At 34.6% G+C, this 25,397-nt stretch overlaps 1 protein-coding gene across 3 annotated transcripts in view; it reads right to left on the bottom strand.

The window, feature by feature from the left end:
- CERT1 (ceramide transporter 1) overlaps positions 1-25,397 on the bottom strand; it is a 105,614-nt gene that overhangs the window by 48,401 nt on the left and 31,816 nt on the right. For all 3 annotated transcript variants that reach the window (XM_086698644.1, XM_086698637.1, XM_086698629.1), the window contains 2 exons: positions 19,766-19,882; positions 289-396 (listed from right to left, as the gene is read on the bottom strand). In XM_086698644.1, coding sequence (XP_086554770.1) covers positions 289-396; positions 19,766-19,882 — 225 coding nt within the window. The remainder of the gene's footprint in view (positions 1-288; positions 397-19,765; positions 19,883-25,397) is intronic.

Here is a 25,397-nt window from a genome sequence, read left to right as displayed (position 1 = left end):
CTTGGTTACTAATCTCTGAACAGAATATATTTGCATATATTAACAAAATCATTTCACTGTTCTTTACATTCTGCTTTGAGCCAATTTTTTTTACATCTTAACTCATTAATGAATGAAATAAAATCTGATATGTTCATTTTATATTTGTAAGAATCATGATTTTGCACCTTAAAAACCATAACAATATGAAATAAGTTACATTGTGGAATATTTCTTTCAAAAACCTATCAAGTTCTTTTCACAACACTCAGTACTCAATTTATGCTGCCCTATAGCATAACAACAAACCTTGAATGAAGAGGTGGATGTTGCAGAATAGCCACTTGCTCCAGACACCAGTGACACCATAGAGCCATGTCGACGCAAGCTGGATTCAGATCCATATCCAGATTCGGTCTAAAAAGGAAAGTAAACTAAGTGAAAAAAAAGTTAAATAAAAAATACTTCATTATCACAAGAAAAAAAAGTTGTAACTGTGAGGTAATGGGTGTTAACTAAACTTATCGCAATATTCACTTCACAATACATATATATCAAATCATTACGTTGTACACTTTAATACAATGCCACATGTCAATTATATATCAATAAAACTGGAAAAAACACTTAAGAGCAAACAAAAGTTTCCCACAAATAAATAAGGTGATTGTAACAATAATTAGCAATTTGAGTCCACTCAAGAAATACAGGTAACCCAATGGCATAAGTAATGCTTTTCAATTCCTAGTTGCCATTTAATTGGGAAATTTACTGAACAACAACTTCATGTTGGGCTAGTGGGCTAGGAGGGTTAAATAACAGGAAAACTACCTTGAGTAGTCAAATTCAGAGACAAAGTAGAATAGTGGTTACCAGGGACTAGAGGAAGGGGGAAATGAGGAGTTGGAATTTTACAGGCAGAGTTTTTGTTCCAGAAAAGGAAAAAGTTCTGGAGATGGATGGTGATGTTCGAGATGGATGTACTTAATGTCACAAAACTGTACACTTAAACATGGCTAAAATGACCAATTGTTACATGCATTTTACCAATAAAAATTGGACAGAACAAGGATAAAAAGATGATAATAGGAAAACTTTCAGTACTATTTCTTTATAGGTGAATCACTTATCCCGACATAGCTCAAATACAACTGTCTCAGTGAAGCCGTTCTTATTACACCAGGCAGTACGTCTCTGTATTCTCAACCATTCTAGAGCATGATTACGGCACTCAATTAAAATAGTTTTACACTTTGTAATTACGACTGGAGTTGGAACTTCTAGAAGAAGATTGTATCTTTAAAAAATTTTATAGTAACTTCAATAGTTCATAACAGAAAGAAAGTTTCCAATTTAGTCAGTCTGTTAAGTAATCATACCATGGAAGATAATTAATTGAACTCCTGGATATTTGGGTACAGTTAGATTCCGTACTGTAGTACTACTTGGGGTTGGCATTCCTCAGAGCACCAATTTTCACTCTTCTTATAACAAAAGCAGTAATAATAATATAGACAAAGGAAATGAACATTTGAAAAAAATACTTCCAAGTACCTGAAACCTGCTCAACTATTTTGGATTTCTGATTACTTTCTATTGTTATTTTTAAAAAGTACTATGGATAATTTTAGTCTTAGTCACAAAACTTAAGGTAAAAAAATATCTAATCATTTCTGGTATCATGCCTAGTAGCAACATTTACAAGGTTTTTAGATTACTTGATTTTCAAGATTAAGACTAGGAATCACTAAAATTAAGCACGATGTATTACAGAAACCATTTCTACTGGCATTTTTACATCCTCTGTGCTCTAGCTCCCGAAAATCCAGTACATTTCCTATATACCTATTGGTTTACCCAAGACATTATTCTAACTGAAAAACATTCTTTTAGGTATAAGAACATTAAGTTTTTATACTGATTTAATTACTAAATTAAATGTTTGTGTTATTGTCTTTATGTAAATGATACTAATACTAGTTCAAAACATTTTCCAGTTCAGTATCACTTCATTTAACCAAAGTTCATTATTCTAGGAAGAAGATGGAAAAGGAGGAAGAATGAGAAAGGAGGAAGAGGAATCCAAAATCAAAAGAGTAAAACAGCTCATGGAAAAGAGAAAAGTACCTTAGGCAAAGAGACTAGAAACTTATCCATGTGAAAACCTCTTAAAATTCAAACTTTCAGTATATACTGGTTGCCACACAAAGTGAAATTATCATACTTCAATAATGGTCATTAATAAAACACTCTGTGAAAGATACTGCAATATGTTCTTAACTATGAAGTTACTAAGAAATTACATATAAACTTAAGACTGCATGGAATCAAAGCTCTTCTCCAAGATTTACATACGTCATCCTAACACAATTCCATACCTCAAAGCAAAACAGTGTTTTAGTGATGAAGCAAAATATGTATTTTTGTGCCAGGAAAACTATTCATGAAAGGGTAAAACATGCACTTTATGTAAAATTGTACCTCAAGAAAATTGATATTTTTTTTAGAAGATAAAACTAATCTATGACAAAAGAAAATAGGCCAGGGAACAGGGGGAAATGGTTACAAAGAGGCACAAGAAAATTTGGGGGTACAGGTTATAATTGTCCAAACTCAACTGTCCATTTAAAATGGATACATTTTGAGGCACCTGGGTGGCTTAGTCAATTAAGCTTTCAACTCTTGATATCGGCTCAGGTCATGATCTACACAGTTGTGACACCACGAGCTAGCTCAGTGTGCTCTCTCAAAAGTTAAAAAAAAAAAAAAGGAGAGGTTTGAAGAATGTAATTTGTACCTTAATAAAATAAAAGAAGGTAAGCTTGTTTCAATATCACAGAATCCTACCAAAAGAGAATTCTAACAATCATATAGTTTACAAAAAATAAGACTTTTGAAATAATATCCTAAGCTAGGTTCTTTACCTAAAATGGCTCTAGCTTCTTCTCCTGTCTTTTGATAATAATGTTAAGTTTCTAAGGGTGGTGTTTCTACACTTTAATTATATTGGTTTGGTAAAGTTTTTCATTCAATTTCAATACAGAAGACTGGGGGCGCTTGGTGGCTCCGTCAGTTAAGTGTCTGACTTCGGCTCAGGTCACAATCTCACAATTTGTGGGACCTCACACTTTGGGCTCTGCACTGACAGCTCAGAGCCTGGAGCCTGCTTTGGATTCTGTGTAGTCTCCTCTCTCTGCCCCTCTCCTTGTGCTCTCTCTCAAAAATAAAATAAACATTTTATAAACAAATAAATAAATATAGAAGGCTAGAATTAAAAGTGAGAGGAACCTATAAGACTAAAAATATAAGGTACTCCATAAGTCACTTATCTCAGACAACTATGCGTTATTCATTAGTAAATAGAAATTAATCTGAATTGCCTGTTTAAACACAAAACCCTCTTTTGACTTATTTTGGATGTTTATTTGTAAAATATTCAAAACCAAACAATTTGAAATTTAAATAAATCTACCCTCTCCATCCAGTTGCATTTTATCAATGGGTCTTAGAGGAAGTAAAAACTGCTTATTTTTAAAAGATCTTTTCTTTTAAGATCTTGAAACAAAATAGAAATACAACAAAGTTTTTCTAAAAGTACCTTCACCATAAAACATACCTTTTATCTTCTTGTCTATTTTTTCAGGTTCCACTATTTCAAAACAAGTAATATCTCCTCACAACTAAGACGTGATAGAACAGACTCCACTGTAGCAATATTGATAGTGTTGTACATTTTAAGTAATGGATAGTAAATGAATGTGGAGGCTGCGAGTTTAGTGTAACTGTATTTCTACCTCTAATAAAGTTTCACTTAAATAAATTCCATTATGAATTATATAAAATCATTCCAATGAAAAAGAAATATACTAAGCAATTGCGTGGTTATTCAATTTAAACAATGGAAATTCATGTTACTCTATTTCAGTTAATAACTGCACTAAGATAAATTTAAATATAGATAAATGTTTAACAAATATACATACAAATACACACACACACTCACACACAAATGAATCCTCACTGTTTAAAATCTAGTCATTCTGGAAATGCTTGTGATTGTACAATGATACTGACATTGCATAAAACATTCTTAATGGTATACACCACAGCATTTAGAGTAATTTTATGACAGCCACAAAATGGATCAAATCATCTTTGGGAATCACAGAATAAAAATTAGAGAACACTCTCATTACTTTAAAAGAATAGATTCAAGGGATGCTTGGGTGGCTCAGTTGGTTGAGCATCCACCTCTTCATTTTGACTCAGGTCAGGATTCCAGGGTCATGGGATCAAGCCTTATATCGGGCTCTGAGCTGTCAGCTGGGAGCCTGCTTGGGATTCTGTCTCTCTCCCTCGGTCCCTCTTACCCCACTCGTGTTCTCTCTTTCTTAGATACATGAAAAGTGAAAAGCAAAAAAAAAAAGGGATAGCTTCAAACTGTATAATTAAGCCTGACTGCCTTTCTTATTCATGTGATGTGGCTCTGATTTAGATTTCTCTAAAAACATCTAATCTATCACCAAAGATATCAATATTTTAAAAACATTTGGTCATAAGTGCTAAAAATATTTCTAATAGAAAAGTTATAGGGGCGCCTGGGTGGTTCAGTCAGTTGAGCGTCCGACTTCGGCTCAGGTCATGATCTTGCGGTACATGAGTTGGAGTCCTGTATCAGGCTCTGTGCTGACAGCTCAGAGCCTGGAGCCTATTTCAGATTCTGTGTCCCCCTCTCTCTCCGCCCCACCCATGCTTGTGCTCTGACTCTTTCTGTCTTTCAAAAATGAATAAACATTAAAAAAAATTTTTTTTAAAGTTATAAAACTATTCTGAAAAGGGACAACGTTCCCGGCATCTCCTTTGTCTTCCCAAGATATTCAGTTTAAAGGCAGCAATACTCATCCTGAATTTATAAGGTATGTTATTTGAAAGTGATGTGGGGTGAGGGAAGAAGGATGGAAATGGGGAAAAATTACTTTATTGTCACAACTGATATTCTGTTAAATGTTCTTAAAAACTGTAACATGCTTTTAAAATCTCATTGGTATGATTGGGAAACTTCAGAGGCATGCTGGCTTTTTCTTAATGTCACTTACTTTTCCACAAGAAATATAAAGTTGAGCTTAATTAAAACCTCTAATCACCAATATATATTTTGAAAACACAAAATTCTATCTAAAATTAATAATGCAGAATTCATATATAGTTACTATAGGAATATTTTCCTTTCAATATATCTGCTTAAATACTACAATGAGATCACACCTTTATTATAATATTCCTTTTTATTAACACCACACACACACACACACACACAAAAGTCCCAAAACAAAAACAAAACGCACTCTTTTGGCCACTAGATGGGATCAGTAGCATTTTCCAAGTAGCAGTACACTTGGAAAACTGAGGTTACTACTGGTCAAAGTACAATAGTAACGTTTAGACTAATTCCTTTATGTGTACCTTTACCTTCTGTATTTTCACTTTTTGAAAAAACTTAAAAGCATAATAAATTAAATCATATAGTTCAAAGTTATGAATTTAATAAAACACCAGAAATGCCTAAAAACTGATTTGAAAAGAAAACTCCCTCAAAGACACAAATTTTATGGTTTGGCTTAATCATGTGGGAGATAAACTTATATATTCTCATTTTGTACAATCTGTTCATCATCCCATCTAGATTCCAAAGGCCGTGGTTAAAAACCATAGCAAAAAGGCTGACTTATTTTAATAGCACCTGCCTTTTGAAAAGCTCATTCTTTTTCCTAGTAACACTCTCCAACAAGAAACACAGCAAAGAAATTTAGACAAATTAAGTAACTTCCTCATGGTGTCAAAAACCATCTAGTTATTAGTGTCAAAGTTCCCCCTAACTCCAACAACACTGTCTCTTTCCATTTTAATTACGGAGAGAATATACAAGATTAATATAAAAACAATGGAGCATTTTCTAGAAATTAAAATTCTGAAACCCATAGTAAAACCAAGTAAGCTTGCTATGCTATAAACATCCACACATCTACCTTCAATACTATTTTAAAGCAAACCACGAGAAGCAAGACACTATTTAACCAAAAGGACTGTGATTTAAAATATCATTTAAGTTGCAGTGGAAACAGTTTTACTCTTGTCTAAGTCAACATAAACATATTATTTGAGATAAGAAAATTTGGCAGAACAATTTCATGTCCGTAAATATTAAAATCTCATCCATTTAGACTTTCAAACACTGATGGACCCCCCTGAAACACCAGCGGCCTCCAGAGTAACAAGAACACAGGATAAGAGAAGACAAGGCTCTAGCATCACTGTAACCACTAGACAACTACACAATCAGTTACTACCTTCTTGGGCTTAATTTTCTAATGTTTAAAATGATATGAGTAGTCTAGGATCATAATTCTCTGTGCCAAACCTAAATACCAAAACTTAGGCTAAAAATGTACATAGGCAGTGGAGACCAAATGTAAAGCCAACTGTAATTCCTCTTTGTTGAACCAGAAGGAAAGATGTAACACAATTCATCAATTTAATGTACCAGATAAAGAGAGGTTCAACCCACCCTGATTTCCAGGAATTGTAGCACTTCATGAATCAAAGAAATTTTAAAATATATTAAGAAAATGATACCACGGAGGATTTTTAACATATTCTGGCTGCCTAAATCCTAGCAGCCCTCCACTAAATACTATTTGCTTACTCTCAAGATATTTTTCTCAAATAATACTGGAAAATAGAACATTTGCTCAGATTAGTCCTATAGACCTTTTTCTTTTCAGATCCTAGTCATTCTTGTATCATAATTTAAAAACCAATATCAAGGGCGCCTAGGTGGCTCAGTCAGTTAAGCGTCTGAATCTTGGTTTCAGCTCAGGTCATGATTTCACGGGTAGTGAGTGGTTAGTGAGTTCAAGCCCTGCATCAGGCTCTGCACTGGCAGTGTGGAACCTGCTTGGGATTCTCTCTCTCTCTCTCTCTCTCTCTCTCTCTGTCCCTCCCCTGCTCATGCTCTCTCTCCCTCAAAAATAAATAAATGAACTCAAAAAAATAAAAATCAGTATCAAGTAAATGATGTGAAGGTCATTTATGGAACCTGGTTATTTATTTTGCATTTTCTTCTGCTGGAACATGAGATGAGCTTTCGTTTACAGAAATATCTAAACATGCAAAGGGTTGTACTGAAATCAGACTGGAGGAGTTAACCAGGGCCTTATCACACGCCCTAGTTAAGTGTTAAAAAGAATGTTAGAGGAACAGAAGAAAATAAGACACTGCCTATTACAATCCCCCAAAATGCCCAAATACAATATGGTACTATAGAAATAGAGGGTAACAACACTCTCTTCTTGACTTTAGAACTTCCTTTCTTGCACTTAGAATTTCAGGCTTTAGATTCCATAACACATCCTTATAGCTAAAGGGGAAATTAGTAAGGTACAAAGTACTTCCTCTGTAGCAAAAGCTGTTGACACAACCAGTGATGCAAAAGATGATTCTAAACAATTGTGACACTCTGAAATTCAGACTTATCTTAAAAATTTTTTTTTCTCCTTCCTTTAAGGGAATCTGGAGGTCCAACTGTCCTTTTTTCTCAGTGACATTAAAATGGAGGTGAGAAATAACTAGATAGCTATCAAATGAAGCTGTATAAATGAAGTCTGTTAAATAATTTTTCCACTCTAGTTTTAGAAAACAAGTACCAAGGGATAGAGAGATCTTTTTTGTTTTTCTTTCAGAGGAGGGCTGATGAGAGCTGAGTAACTTTCTAAAAAATGGATGTTTTAGATATTAATTCCAGAGAGCCACCTTGGATAAATTGTAACAACAACAGTAAAAGCTAATATTTAAGATACTTACTTTGTACCAGGCATGATGCTAACACTTTAAGTGCATTATCTCATTTAATTCTTTCCATAGCCTATGTGAAATAGGTATTATTAGTATACTCATTTTACAGGTGATTTTATTTATTGTCTTCAGAGTCACACAAATGGGAGCCAGGATTTAATTCCAGGTTCAAGAGCCCATGATGTTACTTATTATATGCTATATTGCCTCAATATCCAGAGACTTTGCTTCTACTTCTTTCAAATGTATCCCTTTTTCTATTTTCCTATTGCTATTCCCTAGTTCTGGTCAATGAGTGACTCATTTGGATAAATTCTCCAGCTTTCTAACTACTTTCAAGTCTTGTTCCTCTTAAAATCCTTTCTAGTATAACCAGAGTAGTCCTTTAAAAATAGATATCTGATTCTTTACTTCCTGTTTTAAATCCTATTTGGCTTCCTATTTCCATAAGATCAAGTCCATACATTGCCTATAAGGCAATGTTAGAGGGAGAAATAGAATTACTCTAAACTACTATCAGTATCCATAAGCATTTACTGGCCATTATTTAAAATGTGTTATATCAGAATTGCTGTAATGGAGTCTTTTGTTCTAGCATATCTTTGTCGTAAGGAGATATCACCCGTTTTGAAATAGTGGAACCTGAATTAATAGACAAGGAAATAAGTGTGCTTCACAATGAAAAAATCTTTAATAATACTTTATAGTATTTGTATTATATCATAAGTACTTGATAAATGTTAACTAATATATTTCTTCTTCACCCCCCTCACACAGGAAGGATATTCCTTTATATCTCTACTCCAAAAACACTTAACAGGGGAGAATAAATATAATAAATAAAAAAAGAAGCTAGCAGCAGATGTAACAAACTTATCAATACTACTCTTTAACTTTCTTATTTTATAGTTTGCCCTAGAAAAAAGGGTCATTGCATATCTTCTTTCAGAAGGAAGTTCCACAGGCACACGATATAGAAGTCATAATTCTATTTTTTTTTTCTCTAAGTGCAAAGAGATGACAGTGGCAAAATGACTTTTTGAAGCTCCCTTAAATGTCCCAGTAAGAGAAAAAAGCAGATTTTCAATGTTTAGTAAGTATTTGCAGGTTTACTGAAATGTTAAGAGTATAGTTAGCCAAGGAAACTGAACATAAATTCTCTGCAAAGATCCTGAAAGAAATACATTCACATAAAACAATGGTAAGCAAATGAATGTTCTTTATTATTCTGAAACTTTGGTTTCAAACCTAAATTTCCTTTTTTTTTAAAAAAATTTTTTTTTCAACGTTTATTTATTTTTGGGACAGAGAGAGACAGAGCATGAACGGGGGAGGGGCAGAGAGAGAGAGGGAGACACAGAATCGGAAACAGGCTCCAGGCTCCGAGCCATGAGCCCAGAGCCCGACGCGGGGCTCGAACTCACGGACCGCGAGATCATGACCTGGCTGAAGTCGGACGCTTAACCGACTGCGCCACCCAGGCGCCCCACAAACCTAAATTTTCTAAAGAAGGTATGCATTCCTTTCTTAGGGGTTAAGGGAGAAATCTAGATCTATATCAAACACGAAAAAATACACATAACTTATTCCTGGGTGGAGGAAAAGCAACAAAACAGTATATTATCATTTAAGTACAAATATAAGTCTGTACATGCAAAGGAAGTATCTGAAGAATGAATAGTGGTCATTTCTAAATGGCCTAAATATTCATTTTCTTTTTTGTAGTTTTCAGTATTGTCCATATTGTTTGAAGTATTTATAGTAATCAAGTATCACTTCTACAAAAATAAACACAAAAAATAAAGTCACAGAACACATTTTTAATGTATCTCATTTAAAAAGGGTCAAAAAACTAATAATACTGGTAAAGTTGCAGTGAAATGAATACCCACGAATTCTACACATGGAATGTACATTAGTGCAATCCTTTCTGAAAGCACTTTTGACAACAGATATCAAAAGTGCTCATATCCTTAAACCTAGCAATTCTACTTCTCAGAAACTATTATAAAAACACAACTAACCTGCAGAAAAATGCTTTATGTAGGAAGGCAGTAAATACTAAATGCAAAAACCAAAAAAATCTAGAGGCCTAATAATATGAAATATATACTAAAATTACAGTACATTAAAACACTAACAAAGCTATATTGTAAGAAGAAAATTGTACTAGATGGAAAGGAAAACAGGATAGAAACTTTATCTCCATAAGGCTTTGGTGAGGGCATGGGATGTAAACATAGAAGGTAGTTTTGTATTTTTTTTCCGTATAATGATTAAGTATTACTTTTAAAAACCAGAGTGGGACAATAAAATCTAATCAACAGAACTATTCTCAGGAATGATTTTTAAAGACTTGAATTAAATGATGACAGTACATAATTACTCCTTTATCCCTCTACAGACCAAAGGGATGCGTCTGAAAAGAAAAAGGGACTAGAAAATGAACAGTGATAAAAGCATTCCTACCAATGATCATACCTGGTCTGTCAAAGACATGGACATTCTGTGACTAAACACTGACAAAAATGTTTTCAGCTAGGATATTCATTTACTTTGCTACCTATTCTTATTGTTTCTAACCCAAAGCTATACTTCATCCTTCAATTCCAAACCAACCCAGAATATTTACCAGACAATAAAGACGACAACATAAGCAAATCTTTTTCAGGCTATTAGCTAAAAGGATTTATTTAATGAAAAGAGCAGTTTTGTGTTCTTTGATTTTTTAAGAAATATTTTCTCCCAGATAATGTCCAATATATTCAGCAAGTAAAATCAGAGAAGTTTTCACTGATGTCAATATGCGTGAGCCATGCCACCCACTATTACTTTTCTACATCAAACACAGAAAGAACAGAATCCAATCTGTCTTGGTAACTGTCAGAAATCTTCCCTCCTGATTAAATAAAAATTCAAATATAATATTGAAACACTGTAAAAAATAACTTTTGTAGCATAAAGTCTCATTTTAATATTTTCTACAGTAATGATATAGAAGTTACTGAACTCTATATTAACTGACTCCTTTAGTCTTTCTTATCTAAAGAAACATTTTCAAAGCAAATTAGAGACTAATAAAGGATAGAAGAAAAAGCTGAAAAGTTAATAGTATTTATGTAAATTGTTAGTAGTAAGTATGCGGCAAGCATTATAAAAACTTGCAAATTTGGTAAATGCCATACAAAATTATAGATTACAGTTTCAGAATATTATGTGTATATAACTTCCAATCAATCCCACCCTACCCAAAGCACATGTAAATATGCAATTAATTATAAACGGACCAAGAGTGGCCAGTTCCGAGAAACCTAGAGTGAAGATGCAATCAGATTTATTTAAGATATTTACTTTGAGGAATGTCAAGAGATTCGGGCAGTTAGGAGTAGGAGCTGAAGCCAAAGAGAAGCCAAACAGGAAAAGGTCATGACACACCAACAAAAAGAAACTAAGAGTAGGATGGGAGAACAAAAGTTATGAATAAACAGGAACTATGAAAGAGGGAGAAGAACAGACTGAAACTAAGCTACATTAACTATAGGTGGGGAACAGGTGATGGGACAGTAACAGTTTTGTGAATAAGAGCACTCAGAGTTAAGTATATAGATCCAATTTTCTTTGTAGGCAGGGCATTCTAATTTTTCTTGGTTCATGGCAATATTCTCATTTCTCAAGGTTAACATGAGTTGACCTTATTTCCTGTAACTTAAAAAGCTTAATTAAAATGAATGGACCTATGGTCAATACCTATGGGATCTTTTCAAATTTTCAATATTTATCTGATCTGGACAACTATGTTCAGCTTTAGCAGATGCTACAAAAGTCTCCCAAAGTGTCTGCACCAATTTACACCTGTTACTCTACATCCTCACCAACACTTAGTATTAAGTCCTTTTTTCTTTTTATTTATTTATTATTATTGTTGTTGTTGTTTAAGGTCACCCTGCGTGGCGGATGTGCATTTCCCTGATAACTAATGGCATAGAGGACCTTTTCACATGTTTATTATCCATTTGAATATCCTGTTTTATGAAATGCCAGTTCTTTTGGATATTATTTTTTAAGTTTACCTATTTTGAGAGAGAAAGAGAGAGAGAGAGAGAGAAAGAGACAGAGAGAGAGAGAGAGAGAGAGAGAGAGAGAGAGAACACAAGCAGGGAAGGGGCAGAGACAGAAAAGCTCAAGCAGGTTCTGCACAGAAACCAATGCAGGGTTGAATCTATGAATTGTTGAGATCAGGACCTGAGCTGAAATCAAGAGTCAGATGCTTCACTGACTGAGCCACCCAGGTGCCCCAACTATTTTTGTTAAATTGAACTGTAAACTCTTCTTACTGATTTGCAGGGCTCTCCCTGTCTTTTTGACATAAATGTTGTCAAGCTAGATCTCAACTAGCTACACAGTTAATGTGATTAGCTGCCTAAATATCTTTTTTCCCTGATGTAAAATCCTCTGATTCCTCTTTTACCATCTAGGTAAAATATAAATACCTTCCACAATTAAAAGAGCATGGCTGAAAATTCTAAGCTAATGACATTCCCTCTTTTCTGTATGATATACTTTACTGAATATTTAGAAATCAATATTTAGAATTCCGTCATATGGAAATGCAAACTGCAAATGGCAGCTCAGGTGAATTCAGCTTTCAAAAATTCTAGGTAACAAAACCTTACAAAGTTATTTTGAAAGCCCTTGGCAATTAAGTTATTTTTTATTCCAGAACACTAAGAATATTTAAGAGGGTTGGTAGTTTGTTTTCCTTGATTTCACTTCAAACCTCAAAAGTGCTGGCTGGTAGTATCTACATTTAGGTGTTAAAAAAATTATGAACCATGTATGGATTATCACTGCAAGCAATTTAGCGATTAACTCACTGGTAGGAACTGACCAAAGTCTTGACCTTAATCCAGAGACATAAGGAACTTTTTTTTTTAATTTTTTAAGTTTATTTATTCATTTTGACAGAGAACAGAGCTCATGAGTGGGGGAGGGGCAGAGAGAGGGAGAGAGAATCCCCAAGCAGCCTTTGTGTACAGCCAGCACAGAGACCGATGTGGGGCTTGAACTCACAAACTGTGAGATCATGACCTGAGCCAAAGTCAAGAGCCGACGCTTAACTGACTGAGCCATCCAGGCGTCCCGACATAAGGAACTTCCTCTGCTAGTTCTTTGTAGTTCAGTTGTGATCCCAACCACTTGGGTTTTTCTACAGCTTATACGAGAAAATGACAGACCTTTGACTACTTCAGCAGATGCTAAATTTGCACTTGTCTCAAAAATTAAAACTTTTGAATGTTAAGAGAAAAGAAAATTTGATTCCATCTTATTCCCTCCATCACTATGGTATGATGCAAACAGGTAAATGGAGAACTAGTAATCCACCAATCTCATGAAATTACTTATATAAAGAATACACCATGGGTGCGTGACTGGCTCATTCAGAAAAGTGTCCAACTCTTCACCTTGGGGTCATGAGTTCAAGCCCCATGTTGGGTGTAGAGATTACTTAAATAAATAAAAACAAAACAAAACCAAAAATAGTCATTAAAAAGTTACATTTGCACTCTTAAGCCTTTGCCAAGTAGATCAGATTCAAAATGCAAAGCTAGGTTTATGTGATAATCATTTATAAAGCAGACAAGTATAGAATCTCCAGTATCTGTTAAGAACTTTTTCCACTATTATAGTTCATTAAATATGGCAGAGATAGTATGACTTTACATGACCTTGGTATTTAAGAAGTGCTAAGAACAGGTGTATTCTGTCATCTAGCTATTTTTAAATAGTTTCCTAATAAGCGTAAGTCAAATTTAAGACAAAAGAAAGTAAAATTTCAAATAAGCAGAAACTGCTCCTAAAGATGGGGAAAAAGCACCAAAATCAAGCTGACCATGAGACCGTACATGAAAAATTATTTAATTATGCCAAATAGCAACACAGTTTCTAAGAGATCTTCAAAGGGAGTCTTGGGTATCATTTAGGTGGCTCAACCATGAGCACATTTTGGTAAGAAACTTTTTTCATACTCCATCTCATTTCAAGTAAAATGTGTAAGTTCTTTTCAAAAATTGTCTTCCATCTAATTTCCTCGGAAATCCCTAAACTTCTCAGACTAAGAATAAGCCCTTCTTCTGAAAGTATTCAACAGAGCTTCAGATATGAATTAGTGGGCCTTCACAAAAGCATAGGAATAAATCAGCAAACATTAAATTATGGAACTGCCTATATGCAGATTCCCACTACAGAAAATGAACATCTGTATAATCATTACCATTTGGATTCTTCCTGCTTAACTATGTATCTTCCTATGACTCCTCATGTTTTGGATAATTTCCAAAATGTGGGAAAAGTCTGTGTGGCCCCTGATCACCAACATTTCAGATCTACTAAGGTTTTTCCCTTATGGAAATAAAGGAATGTCATGACTACCACAAACAAACTCTATCTGAGCCAAAAAGCGTAACTTTTTCAATATGATTCTTAAATCTGCTAGTGCCAGGGGAGCCTTCCTACTAGTTTTTTTGAGGTGTGGGGTGGTACGGTGGGGCAGTATACTCATTTCACAGTAAGAAACTGTTTAGTTAAAATCATATTTATTGCAATTGTAGAAGATCCTAGGAATAATCCTATGACTCTTTTAGATAATATCATCAACAGACAGCTTATCACATTTCTTTGAGAAGCTAATTATGCAGAAAATGTTCACAGAGGCCCTTTGATAAAAGACCATCCATATTAGAAAAATGTTTAATCCAAATAAAAATAACACCTTATCTTTACCTTCATACAGCTTTTAGTCTTCAAATAATTTTCATGAACACCATCTCACTTGACCTCAAGACAATATGAGAGATGGCCAAGAGATTAAAAAATTACAAAAAAACTTTGTCTTTAAAAATCATTTTATTTAGTAGTGTCTCAAATCTTACGAAGAAATGCAGAATATGAATGGACTCCACACAATATTGCACACTATTGCATAATACTCCACACTATTGCAAAATAAAATTACTGGTCTGGTATACGTATGCCCCTTGGTATACTTTAAACCGAAGTAGATTCTTCGAATATAAGAATGAACTCAGAATATCTTTCTTCCACAGGGGCTACTGTCTAATGTCACACCGAATTATGCAACTAACTTCCAATATAATGAGAGCATTTAAATCACAGAATCATCTTTCTTAAACTTTTCTTCTAGTAAGCAAGTTATTCTGAAATGAATACCAAGGAGAACAAAACAACAGCAGAGAATATAGAACGTAATGGATTTCTATTCTAAGATCAATCATGAAGAAAGAAAAACAACTTCAAAAATTCCAAATTTCCCCCACAAAATTTGTTTTACAATACTGTAAATTGTTTCAACTGGAAAATTTATGTGCTCAATGCTTTGCTGATTCCTACAAAGTTATGTATTTGAGTCTTTAGGGGAGCTTATGGTCTAAAATACACACAAGAGATATGAAGAACATATAAAAACTATGGGAATACTGTGATTCAAGAAGCCCAATGATTTAAGTCAACAAAATATATTCTACATAAATACATACTTATAAAGATGGCAGATGTGCTTGTTGGCTAAAAAACTGGTGCTCAGGTCAGATAGACCTGGACCTGAATGCTGTGGCTCCTTCACTGATTAGCAATTTGACCTTGGACAAGTTACTTAATTTGTTTCAATTTCTTAATCTATAAAAGTAGGATAAGAATCTTACAAGACTATGAGAGTAAAATGAGATAACGTGTATAATGTTTATCACCATATCTGACATACATTAATCCTCAAAACTGTTAGCTATCACCACCACATTGCTGAAGAAGTCCTGTAAGAATTTTTGGTGTATGTGAGCGTGTGTATGTGTGTGTGTGTGTGTGTGTGCACGTGTGTGAAATGGATTGATACACAGTTATTATAAAGAGTAAAAGGGCTACCTGGGAAGGAAGGAACAGAAACCTTTAATATCTTCCAGATATTAAAAATTACTAAAGCCTGTCAGGAAAGCCCTAACAGAGGCCCAATAGCAAGAAAAGGCAATGAAGGGCCATCTGATGACATCAGAAGAGAAAAAGGCCCACTCTTCCAAGTGTTCTGTGTCCTCACAAGGGCAGGTGGTGAAATGAGGAATTAACTGTAAATTGAACTGAATGAGCTGGAATGATGGGAATTTATCAATTCTGAAGTACTCCTGGTTTATCATGACTAGGCTACTTTGCTTGCTTGATCATTTTGTTTTGTTTTTGTGCGGGTGGGGAGGGTGATGTGAGGGGGAAGGGATATATACAGCATACTGTCATCTTTCCTCCACTAAGTAACTTGTCAAGGTCACACAGTTATTATATAGTATAAGCAGTAGTGCCAAGATTCAATCCCATATCTGTCAGACCCCACAATCCACTGCTCAAACAGTAACCAAACAATACAATGCTCTTTTTGAGAGCCCATGGGCAGAAAGATGAATTCGTATTTGTCTTGCATATATATGGCAGAACTCAAATGATGAACGGATCTAATCTGCAGGAGGTGAGCTTATGGGAATGATTTCCAAATACTCAGTCTACCAATGGAACTGAGTGAAAGCAGAATCAACATAAAATTGAATCCTAAGCATCCAAGAACTAAAAGGTAGTAAAGTCTCATGCAAGTTACTTAAATTTAATCTAAACCTCCATCTTCTCTACTGTAACACAACACTTCCCTCACCTATCAGACGAGCAGGGAGAATATAAAGCACATGAGTACATAATGCAATCATTAATACTCGGGTGATCCTCAATAAGTAGTAGCTCCTATCATCATCAACATGCTTTAACAATTTGATATTAATTTTGAGTATCAATATAACAATGCATGCTAAAATAGTAAAATTACTAAATTTAGGTTCCAATATGTAATATTCTTTAGTAATACTGAAGAATGAATTAGGAAATATATCCTCACTACCTCCTTGTTTCTGGTCTACAGAAAAAAACAACAAGAAACCAAAAAAAATTTGCTGTTATGTTTGGAGATACCATTTGAATTTTTTCCCTCCTATTAGTTTACTAACTCAAACAATTTATTTTTGGAATTCATATTCAATTTAAATTTTCATTGATATGTTGCTTAGTTGGCATATATCACATATTTTATATTAAAAAATTATATATATATATATGCATATTTATTTATTTATTTATTTATTTATTTATTTATTTATTTATTTATTTATTTTTAGAGAAAGAGCACGAGCATGGGAGGGGCAAAGGGAGAGGGAGAGAAAGGATCTTAAGCAGGCACCACACCCAGTGTGGAGCCAGACAGGGTCTTGATCTCACGACCCTGACTGAGGTCAGGACCTGAGCTGAAATCAAGGGTAGGACGATGCTTAATCGACTGAGCCATCAGGCTCCCCTACACTTAAATAATTATTAATAAAAATTATAATTAACAATGATTTCTCCTTGTCTATGAATAAACTATTTTTAGAAATCAGGAAGAAAAAGTCTGCATAATGTATCTGAAATCTTGCTGCTGAATCTTTTTTCTAAAAACTTAAAGTTCACCAAAAATCTGTTATCTCAGCTTAAGTCACACTGCACTAATAAAACTCAGATTAAACCTATCCATTGTTCAATGATGCAAAGAAATCAATGATACGGAAGAAATATATGCTTTATGCATCCTTCTTCACTTGTGGAGAAAATACAAAATGGGAACCTGCAAAGAATTCAGGTTCAGCTTTACTAAGAAAAACAAGCAAAATAAGATATGCTTAAAACAGAAAACAAAAATCCCTATAATCAACTAATCAGTTAATCAACTGATTAAGCTTTTAAAAGTCATCTCAGTTAAAAATATAGAAATTAGTTCTACTAAATGATATCTTTAATCATTAGTAAAAGGGTTGGCCCTGATTAAATACACAAACCACGCTACTCTCTTTATGTGCATACACATTTAGCAACTCTCACTGAATGTAGAATACTTCAGTCAAAAACAACAGGTATAATTTAGTAAATTTAGTTGTCACTCTATAAAGCCCTTTCTTTTTTACTGTCATAAATGAGAAAATATATCAGCCACTCTGGTAAGTAATCTTACATATATTATCTCATGTATTACTTATACACACCAAGAAGAGGTAAATTATCATGCCAAAAGTCACATATGTCATACACAGCACAGGATGTAGTGTTTGAATCGAGGTCAGCCTGGATTCAAAGCCTTCAGATTCTGGGATTTTAGCTCACCTCTTTTTTATATAATAGAAAACTATTAGCCATTTTTTCAATTTTTAGACTCTTTTCTGAATAATATAATAACCAACATTCACACGATTTTAAGATTTTATTTTATTTTTTTACATTTATTTATTTTTGAGAGACAGAGAGAGACAGAGAGAGACAGAGTAGGAGGCAGGGAGGGGCAGAGAGAGAGAAAGAGACATAGAATCCGAAGCAGGTTCCAGGCTCTGAGCTGTCAGCACAGAGCCTGACACGGAGCTCGAATTCACAAATGGTGAGATCATGACCTCAGCAGAAGTCGGATGCCCAACTGACTGAGCCACCCAGGTGCCCCTAAGATTTTATTTTGAAATGATCTCTACACGTAACTTGGGGCTTGCACTCACAACTTCGAGATCAAGAGTAGCAGATTCTTTGGACTGACCCAGCCAGGCACCCCAACACACAAAATTTTAAACCAGTTTTCAACTAAAGCTAAAACAGAGAGGAAAGAAATGGGCATTACAGCCAATTTTCTTTATGCCAGGAAAAATTTATAATCAATAATCAAGAAATAAAAGCTAATGCATGATTCACACCAAAAAGAATGCCTGTCGTACCTCAAATCAGACAGGTTCTTCTTGTTTATGTGTGTGTGCATGTTGTATGTGTGCATGTTTTGCATCTGTTAAGTGACCAAAACAGGTGTTTCAACTACAACTCTGTGAAACCCAAATAAACAAGTACAGACAAGTATGCAAAGCACAAAGTTCTCTTAAGTCACACTCAGGAATAGCATCGTGAATTTATACCTTTCCCTATTCCTTGTTTTATCATAATATACTGAATTCACTAATGCTGCAGATTTATTAATATCTACTTAGTCTACTTACCAATTATTATTCACAGCTTTAAATTACAATGTGGCTTATACATTTACATAAGAAAGGCTTTCTAAAGGTTTATTATTAGATGGCTTCTTATTTACAAAAATTAAGTGATTTACAAATATTTACACTATGAATTTACCCAAACAGCTATAGAGGACTGCAAAAATTAACAGGTAAGTTTCTAAATATTAGGGTTTTATACCCAATATTATTTCCAAAGTCCTTTTATCCAGATCATAAAAGAGGCATTAACTATGAAGCAAATCCTAAGTATAAAAATCAAGAATATGTTTTATTTTAAAAAAGGCATATTTTTTTTAATTAACAATTAAACACATTTGTTCGGGTGCCTCTCAACTTGCTAGATGGGGTGCTACCCGACTCATGTATTGTTTAACAAAGTCAATTAGATCTTCAAAAAATAAATAAAAATATTTGTTGTAGCAAATTGCTTCAGAACAACTCAAGTGTTAGAAATAAAATTAGTTCAAAAATTTATAGGGACGCCTGTAAGCGTCTGACTTCGGCTCAGGTCATGATCTCATGGTTTGTGAGTTCGAGTCCGGCATCGGGCTCTGTGCTGGCAGCTCGGAGCCTGGAGCCTGCTTCAGATTCTGTGTCTTCGTCTCTCTCTGACCCTCTCCTGCTCACACACTCTCTCTCTCTCAAAAGTAAAAATTAAAAAATTTAAAAAAATTTACACCTGTACTGCTTTAATCTTTACCACTCAAATATTGTTCAACTTTTCAATAACACGTTACATTTAAAAACTTTTTAAAAGAGTTACTACCAGTCTCTTGCTTAATCCTTCATGGATGGATAAACATTGGAGACCCTACCTTGTGCTGTTCGATGGCATCTATCCATTGTTGTCTGTGATCTGGATCCTGAGCACGAAGATACCAAACGCTATCATTTACACTAATATCAAATCGACATTCATCAAAATCATGAGGCTGTGGAGAAAACAGTAGAAAATGAAAAGCTAGTTATATTCTCAGAAGTGTTACACCCTATAGCAAAAACGAACATATACATTCTGGCTGTTGCAAGACGCCTGTTATTCTTTTGTTTCTACTCAAATAACTTTTTTTGAAGATGTCTCACATAAAGAGCACAACAAGAGCATAGTTACCAAAAACTAAGTTTCATTCACTATTCTTATAAATGAGTTGATACGTAAATATATTTAAAAAAAGAGGGGCGCCTGGGTGGCGCAGTCGGTTAAGCGTCCGACTTCAGCCGGGTCACGATCTCGCGGTCTGTGAGTTCGAGCCCCGCGTCGGGCTCTGGGCTGATGGCTCAGAGCCTGGAGCCTGTTTCCGATTCTGTGTCTCCCTCTCTCTCTGCCCCTCCCCCATTCATGCTCTGTCTCTCTCTGTCCCAAAAATAAATAAACGTTGAAAAAAAAAATTAAAAAAAAAAAAAAAAAAAGAACGGAGCTAATATTTTCGTCAACTGCTTCCAATTAGCTTAACTAGTGGGAATGCCACCAAAAGCACACACACAAAATAGGCCAAGTTTTAGGGATGATATTTACTACTTTTTCCCCTGCCTCTATCATTGAAAAGTAAATGCTCATCATGAATAGTTGTATTTCATTCAAGGTGATAAAATATTTTCACATTCTGTGACAAAATAATGTTAACATTTGCCCTCAAGTATTTCAAATTAACTTCTAGCTTTTTAAATATCTTTGATAGTAACAGCCAGGAGAGTTTTGAATGAAAAGAAAAATAAAATAAATATTACATCAGGCCTCTATTAGATAGAGGAGATTGTCTCTATCAAAATGTAAACATCTCATAAAAATATCAATTATTTGGTTCAGTCTTTCACATTCTTTAAAATGAATATTTTATATCCTTGACTTTTGTCCAGTAAATAAATTCAAATACGACAGGACCCCATCACATATACCACCTCTTATTTTACCAGAGTATTGAGAGTCAATCAATTTCTTCTCCTGTGAACAATTTTATCTATAGAGGGGAAAAAGTTCTCCCTGCCCAATGTAATAATTAACTTATTTGATAAACAGAATCTACATATTGTATTTCTAAGGTTTTTTATTCTTTCCTCCCTTTAACAGTATCAATCTTTTATCACCGTATGTGTTTGTTTAGGAAAAACATTTGAACTCTACAATGTCCTTTAGATTATGAAACAGTTTCTCTTTTAAGATTAATACAACAAATCATGGTTCTGACTAGCTAAAGGATATAAATTAAGTATTTTCTGAATCACTATATGCTAGACATCATAGTTCAGACTGAGGTGGGAGGTAGAATATACTAGAAAGAAGAAAAAGAAAAAAACAAGACAATGCATACCCTGCTTCAGTAATTAAGAATACAGAAACACATAAAAAAAAAAAAAAAAAAACTTAACAATCATAAATACAATGATTACTAGAAATTTAATGAAATGCCAAACATTCAAGTCTTAAGAATGGAATTCAGTTCCTAAAAAAAGTTTCTTGGAGGAAGGGAAGAATACACGCTATCTGAAGAACCAAGTAAATAATTTAACTGATTAGGTCTACTGTTCTAAATAGGCCAGAAGTTTTTAAACTTTCACTTCACAATCATTCTATTTCCAGCTACCATTCCTCAAAATGTTTTACAGTTTGTATTGGGCTTAACATCCTTAAAGCTTTAGAAAATAAGATCCTATTAGTTCAAAATTCACTAGTTTCTCCATCAAATGGTTTTCCTCCCTCTTTGACATCTTCAAAACTTGCTTACAATCTTCCAATGAGTACAATGCCACAATTAAAATATTCCTGAAAAGAGAAACTCACTGCTAGCCTTCCTCTGGATATGAGTGACTTAGTAAAATCTTAAGTCAGTGTTTAAGATTTGCCAAATTCCTAAATCTGCCAAAGTATACCAATTATGATCTCGTCTCCCTCTTTCAAAGTTTAGAAATGCAGAAAAATGTCAAGCTTTTAATAGAGTTACAGAGAAATGGAATAAAATGATAATCTAGAAGGTGGAATTAAAGAATTTGAAAACTTACTATGAGATGCAGTATCTTGATACCTATACACAGAGGTGGTAGTTGACAGAAAATGTACAGTTAGCCAGTTCTACCATCAGCAATCTGACAGGCAGGTGGTAGAAAAGAGGGACGCACCAATTGTCAGATAATATATAGTCTGTGAACACAGAATTCCCAAAATGCGAAAAAGTGAGGGAAGCTAGATCTACATAGTAAAGAAAATTACGAACTTCTTAAGAGAATGTGTTTAAGAGAATAAATTGAAGTCTAGAGGTGCCTGGGGGCTCCATCAACTAAGCGTCCATTTTCAGCTCAGGTCATGATCTCGTGGTTTGCAAGTTCGAGCCCTGTATCAGGCTCTGTACTGACAGTGCAGAGCCTGAAGCCTGTTTCAGATTCTGTCTCCTTCTCTGCTCTTCCCCCGCAGACACACCCTCTCTCTCTCTCTCTCTCTCTCAAAAATAAACATTAAAAAAAAGTTTTTTTTAATGTGGCAGTACCCCCCCCAAAAGAGAATAAATTGAAGTCTAAGCAACCGAGCTTATATATTGTCTCAACACACATACAACACCTCCCAACATATAATCAATAATTGCTTCATTCAAACACAATTGCAATTAACACAAGTGAGTTTATCTCACTCTCCCCAAAACCAAGCTGTGCCCCCACTGAGAATGCACACAATAGAAGAAAGCCAACATCAGAAAGTAAAACATCAAGGAAAATGTAGGTGGACCTCATACTTTACCATGTCAACATTCATTGTTAAGGACAGAAAATATACCAAAAAGTAAAATGGCACTTATACCTGTCTTGGTTTGTCTTAGTTCTTTGGGATTCTATAACACAAAAACCATAAAGTGGGTAGCTTAAACAGAAATTTCTCACAGTTCTGGAGGCTACAAGTCCAGATCAGTGCCAGCATGGTGGGGTGTTTGTCAGGGCCCTCTTTCTGGTTTGCAGATGGTTGCCTTCTAGCTGTGTCCTCATGTGGAGAAGAAGGAGAGCTCTCTGGTCTCTTCATCCCCTCATAAGGATGCCAATGTCATCATGTAGACTTCAGTGTCATGACCTCATCTAAACCCAATTATCTCCCAAAGGCCCTGCCCCACCTCTGATTACTATCACAACGAGAATTAAGGCTTCAACACATGAAGTTGGGGAGGACACAAACATTCAGCCCAAAGCATCCATTATCTGCCAAAATAACCTTATAGGAACAAGAGGCATAAATCCACAAAGGAAAAAAAAAAAGTTTTCAACAAAATTTAAAAGTAGAATGCAGTAACTGACTCAGCAGGCTTGAAAAAAAACTGAAAATTAAACATCTACAAGATAAAAGAAGGCAAAAGAATCAAGCCAGTTTGTATGCAATTATGGAAAAGCAAGGGAACTGGAAGCATCAGGTAGCCATAAAGGTAAAGGCAAGGGTGGAGCTGAAAACAAAACTGACCAAGAGTCATTAAAAGGTAAACTAGATCCCTGGAATCCCAAGCATTGGTGACTACTCACCTACCTTGGCCCTCAGAGAGATAGTATGAGACAGATGTAAGAAGTAGGGACAGTCTTACACAGCAGTGGGTGTGGGGTGTAGGGAAAGGGAAAAAAAAGCAAATCAGAAAGTATTTATACTAAAGATCTTTCCCCTACTTGACTCCCAGAAACCTAGCACTCACACTCTCTCCTTCCATCCTCTTCTGTCTATAGGAAGATTCTTCCATGAGAAAATTTAGTCCAAGAAAAAAGACATATAGTAATGATATTTAAGGGTTTCACACCCAGGCACTTAATTGGTATGAAAGTTCTAAACCATGAAGATAAATAAAAATTTATCTTTCAAACCTGGGAGATATGCATCAGTAAAATGAGGGAGTAACAAAGAGAAGCAAGAAGTATTTGAGATCCATGAAAAGAAGAAGCAAAGGGACTTCCCAAGAAGACAATAAGGAAAATTCCAGAAGCAGCATTATAGAAAAGACCCAAAAGTCTAGAACAGTACCACAGGATACTTTAGAAGAGATTTCTCTGGTGCTGGCACAAGTAGAATGAAAGACTATCTGAAAGGTTAAACTCAGTGGACAGAATGTAAGAAGACAAAGAAACTCAAAGTCAACTAAAATTTTAGTGAACTTCATATTGCTTATTTATTTACTTGTTGATGGACAATTGCTTTCACTTCTTGGTTATTTTGAATAAATTTGTTGTGAAAATTCATATCTTTGTAGGGACATACATTTTCACTTCTCTTGACCTAGAGTGGAATGCCTGGCTTATAAAGTAACTATATATTTAAGGAACTGCCAAAAATTAGTTGTATCATTTTACATTCTCACCAGCAGCCTATCAAAGTCCAGCTACTCCTCATCCTTGCTTGGGTTTACTTCTGGACTCTGTTCTGTTCCATTGACCTATATGTCTATTCTTGGGGCACCTGGCTGGCTCAGTCAGTAGAGCATGCAACTCTTGATCTGGGGGTTGTAAGTTTGAGCCCCGCGCTGGGTGTAGAGATTACTTAAAAATAAAATCCTTAAAAAAAAGAAGTCTATTCTTACTCCCAACACCAAATTATTGCTGCCAAATAATCAGTCTTGAAATCATGTAGTGTATGTCTTCAAACTCTACTCCCCTTTTAAAACCTATTTGGGCTAATCTAGGTAGTTTGCATTTCACATTGTATTTCCAAGAACATTTAGTACCAGGTTGCAGGAATTCCATAGATTTTTCTATAGATTAATATGGAAAGGTGTGACCTCTTAACAATACTGAGCCTTCTAATCCATGGACATTTCTCCAGTTATTCATGTCTTCTTTAATTTCTCTCAATAATCTCACGTAGCCTGTATTATACATGTCCAATCCATAATGCAGGACTGATTCCTAAGTCTTGTTATGTTACTGTACATGGAATTGTTTTTCAAATTTCACTGCTTATGGTATATAATAGATCTCATAATTGTATATTAACCGTATATCCTATGATTTTGCAAAATTCACTTAGTACTTCCAACACCTAAAATACCTATTTTACACCTAAAAATATCTACAAAACCTTGATGCTACTGCAAAGTTTTTCTTCTGGCTTTCTGATCTTTATGCCCTTTTAGATCTTTTTTCTTGCCATACCGAAATGACTAGGATGACCAATACAATGTTAAAACTGAAGTGATAAGGGCACATACATTCTTGCCCTGACCCTAATCTTAGGAGAAAAGCGTAAAATATTTCACCATTGAGCATGATGTTAAACTATATGTTTTTGTAGATGCACTTCATTAGGCTGATGTTCCTTTCTACTTCTAGTTCCCTAAGAATTTTTTTTTCAATTTAAGTGAATATTAGGATTTTGTCAAAACCTTTTTGATCTACTGAAATTTGTTATGAATTTTTGTCTTTAGTTTGTTAAAATGGTGTATTACATCAGGGAAATACAAATCAGGAAACAATGAGATACCACCTCAAACCTGTCAG

This window comes from Puma concolor, chromosome A1 (genome assembly GCF_028749965.1).
Source record: "Puma concolor isolate L17-30 chromosome A1, mPumCon1.1.hap2, whole genome shotgun sequence".
In the NCBI taxonomy this organism is placed as follows: domain Eukaryota; kingdom Metazoa; phylum Chordata; class Mammalia; order Carnivora; family Felidae; genus Puma; species Puma concolor.
Note: the sequence above shows the minus strand (reverse complement) of the source record. Positions and strands in the feature narration are given on the sequence as shown.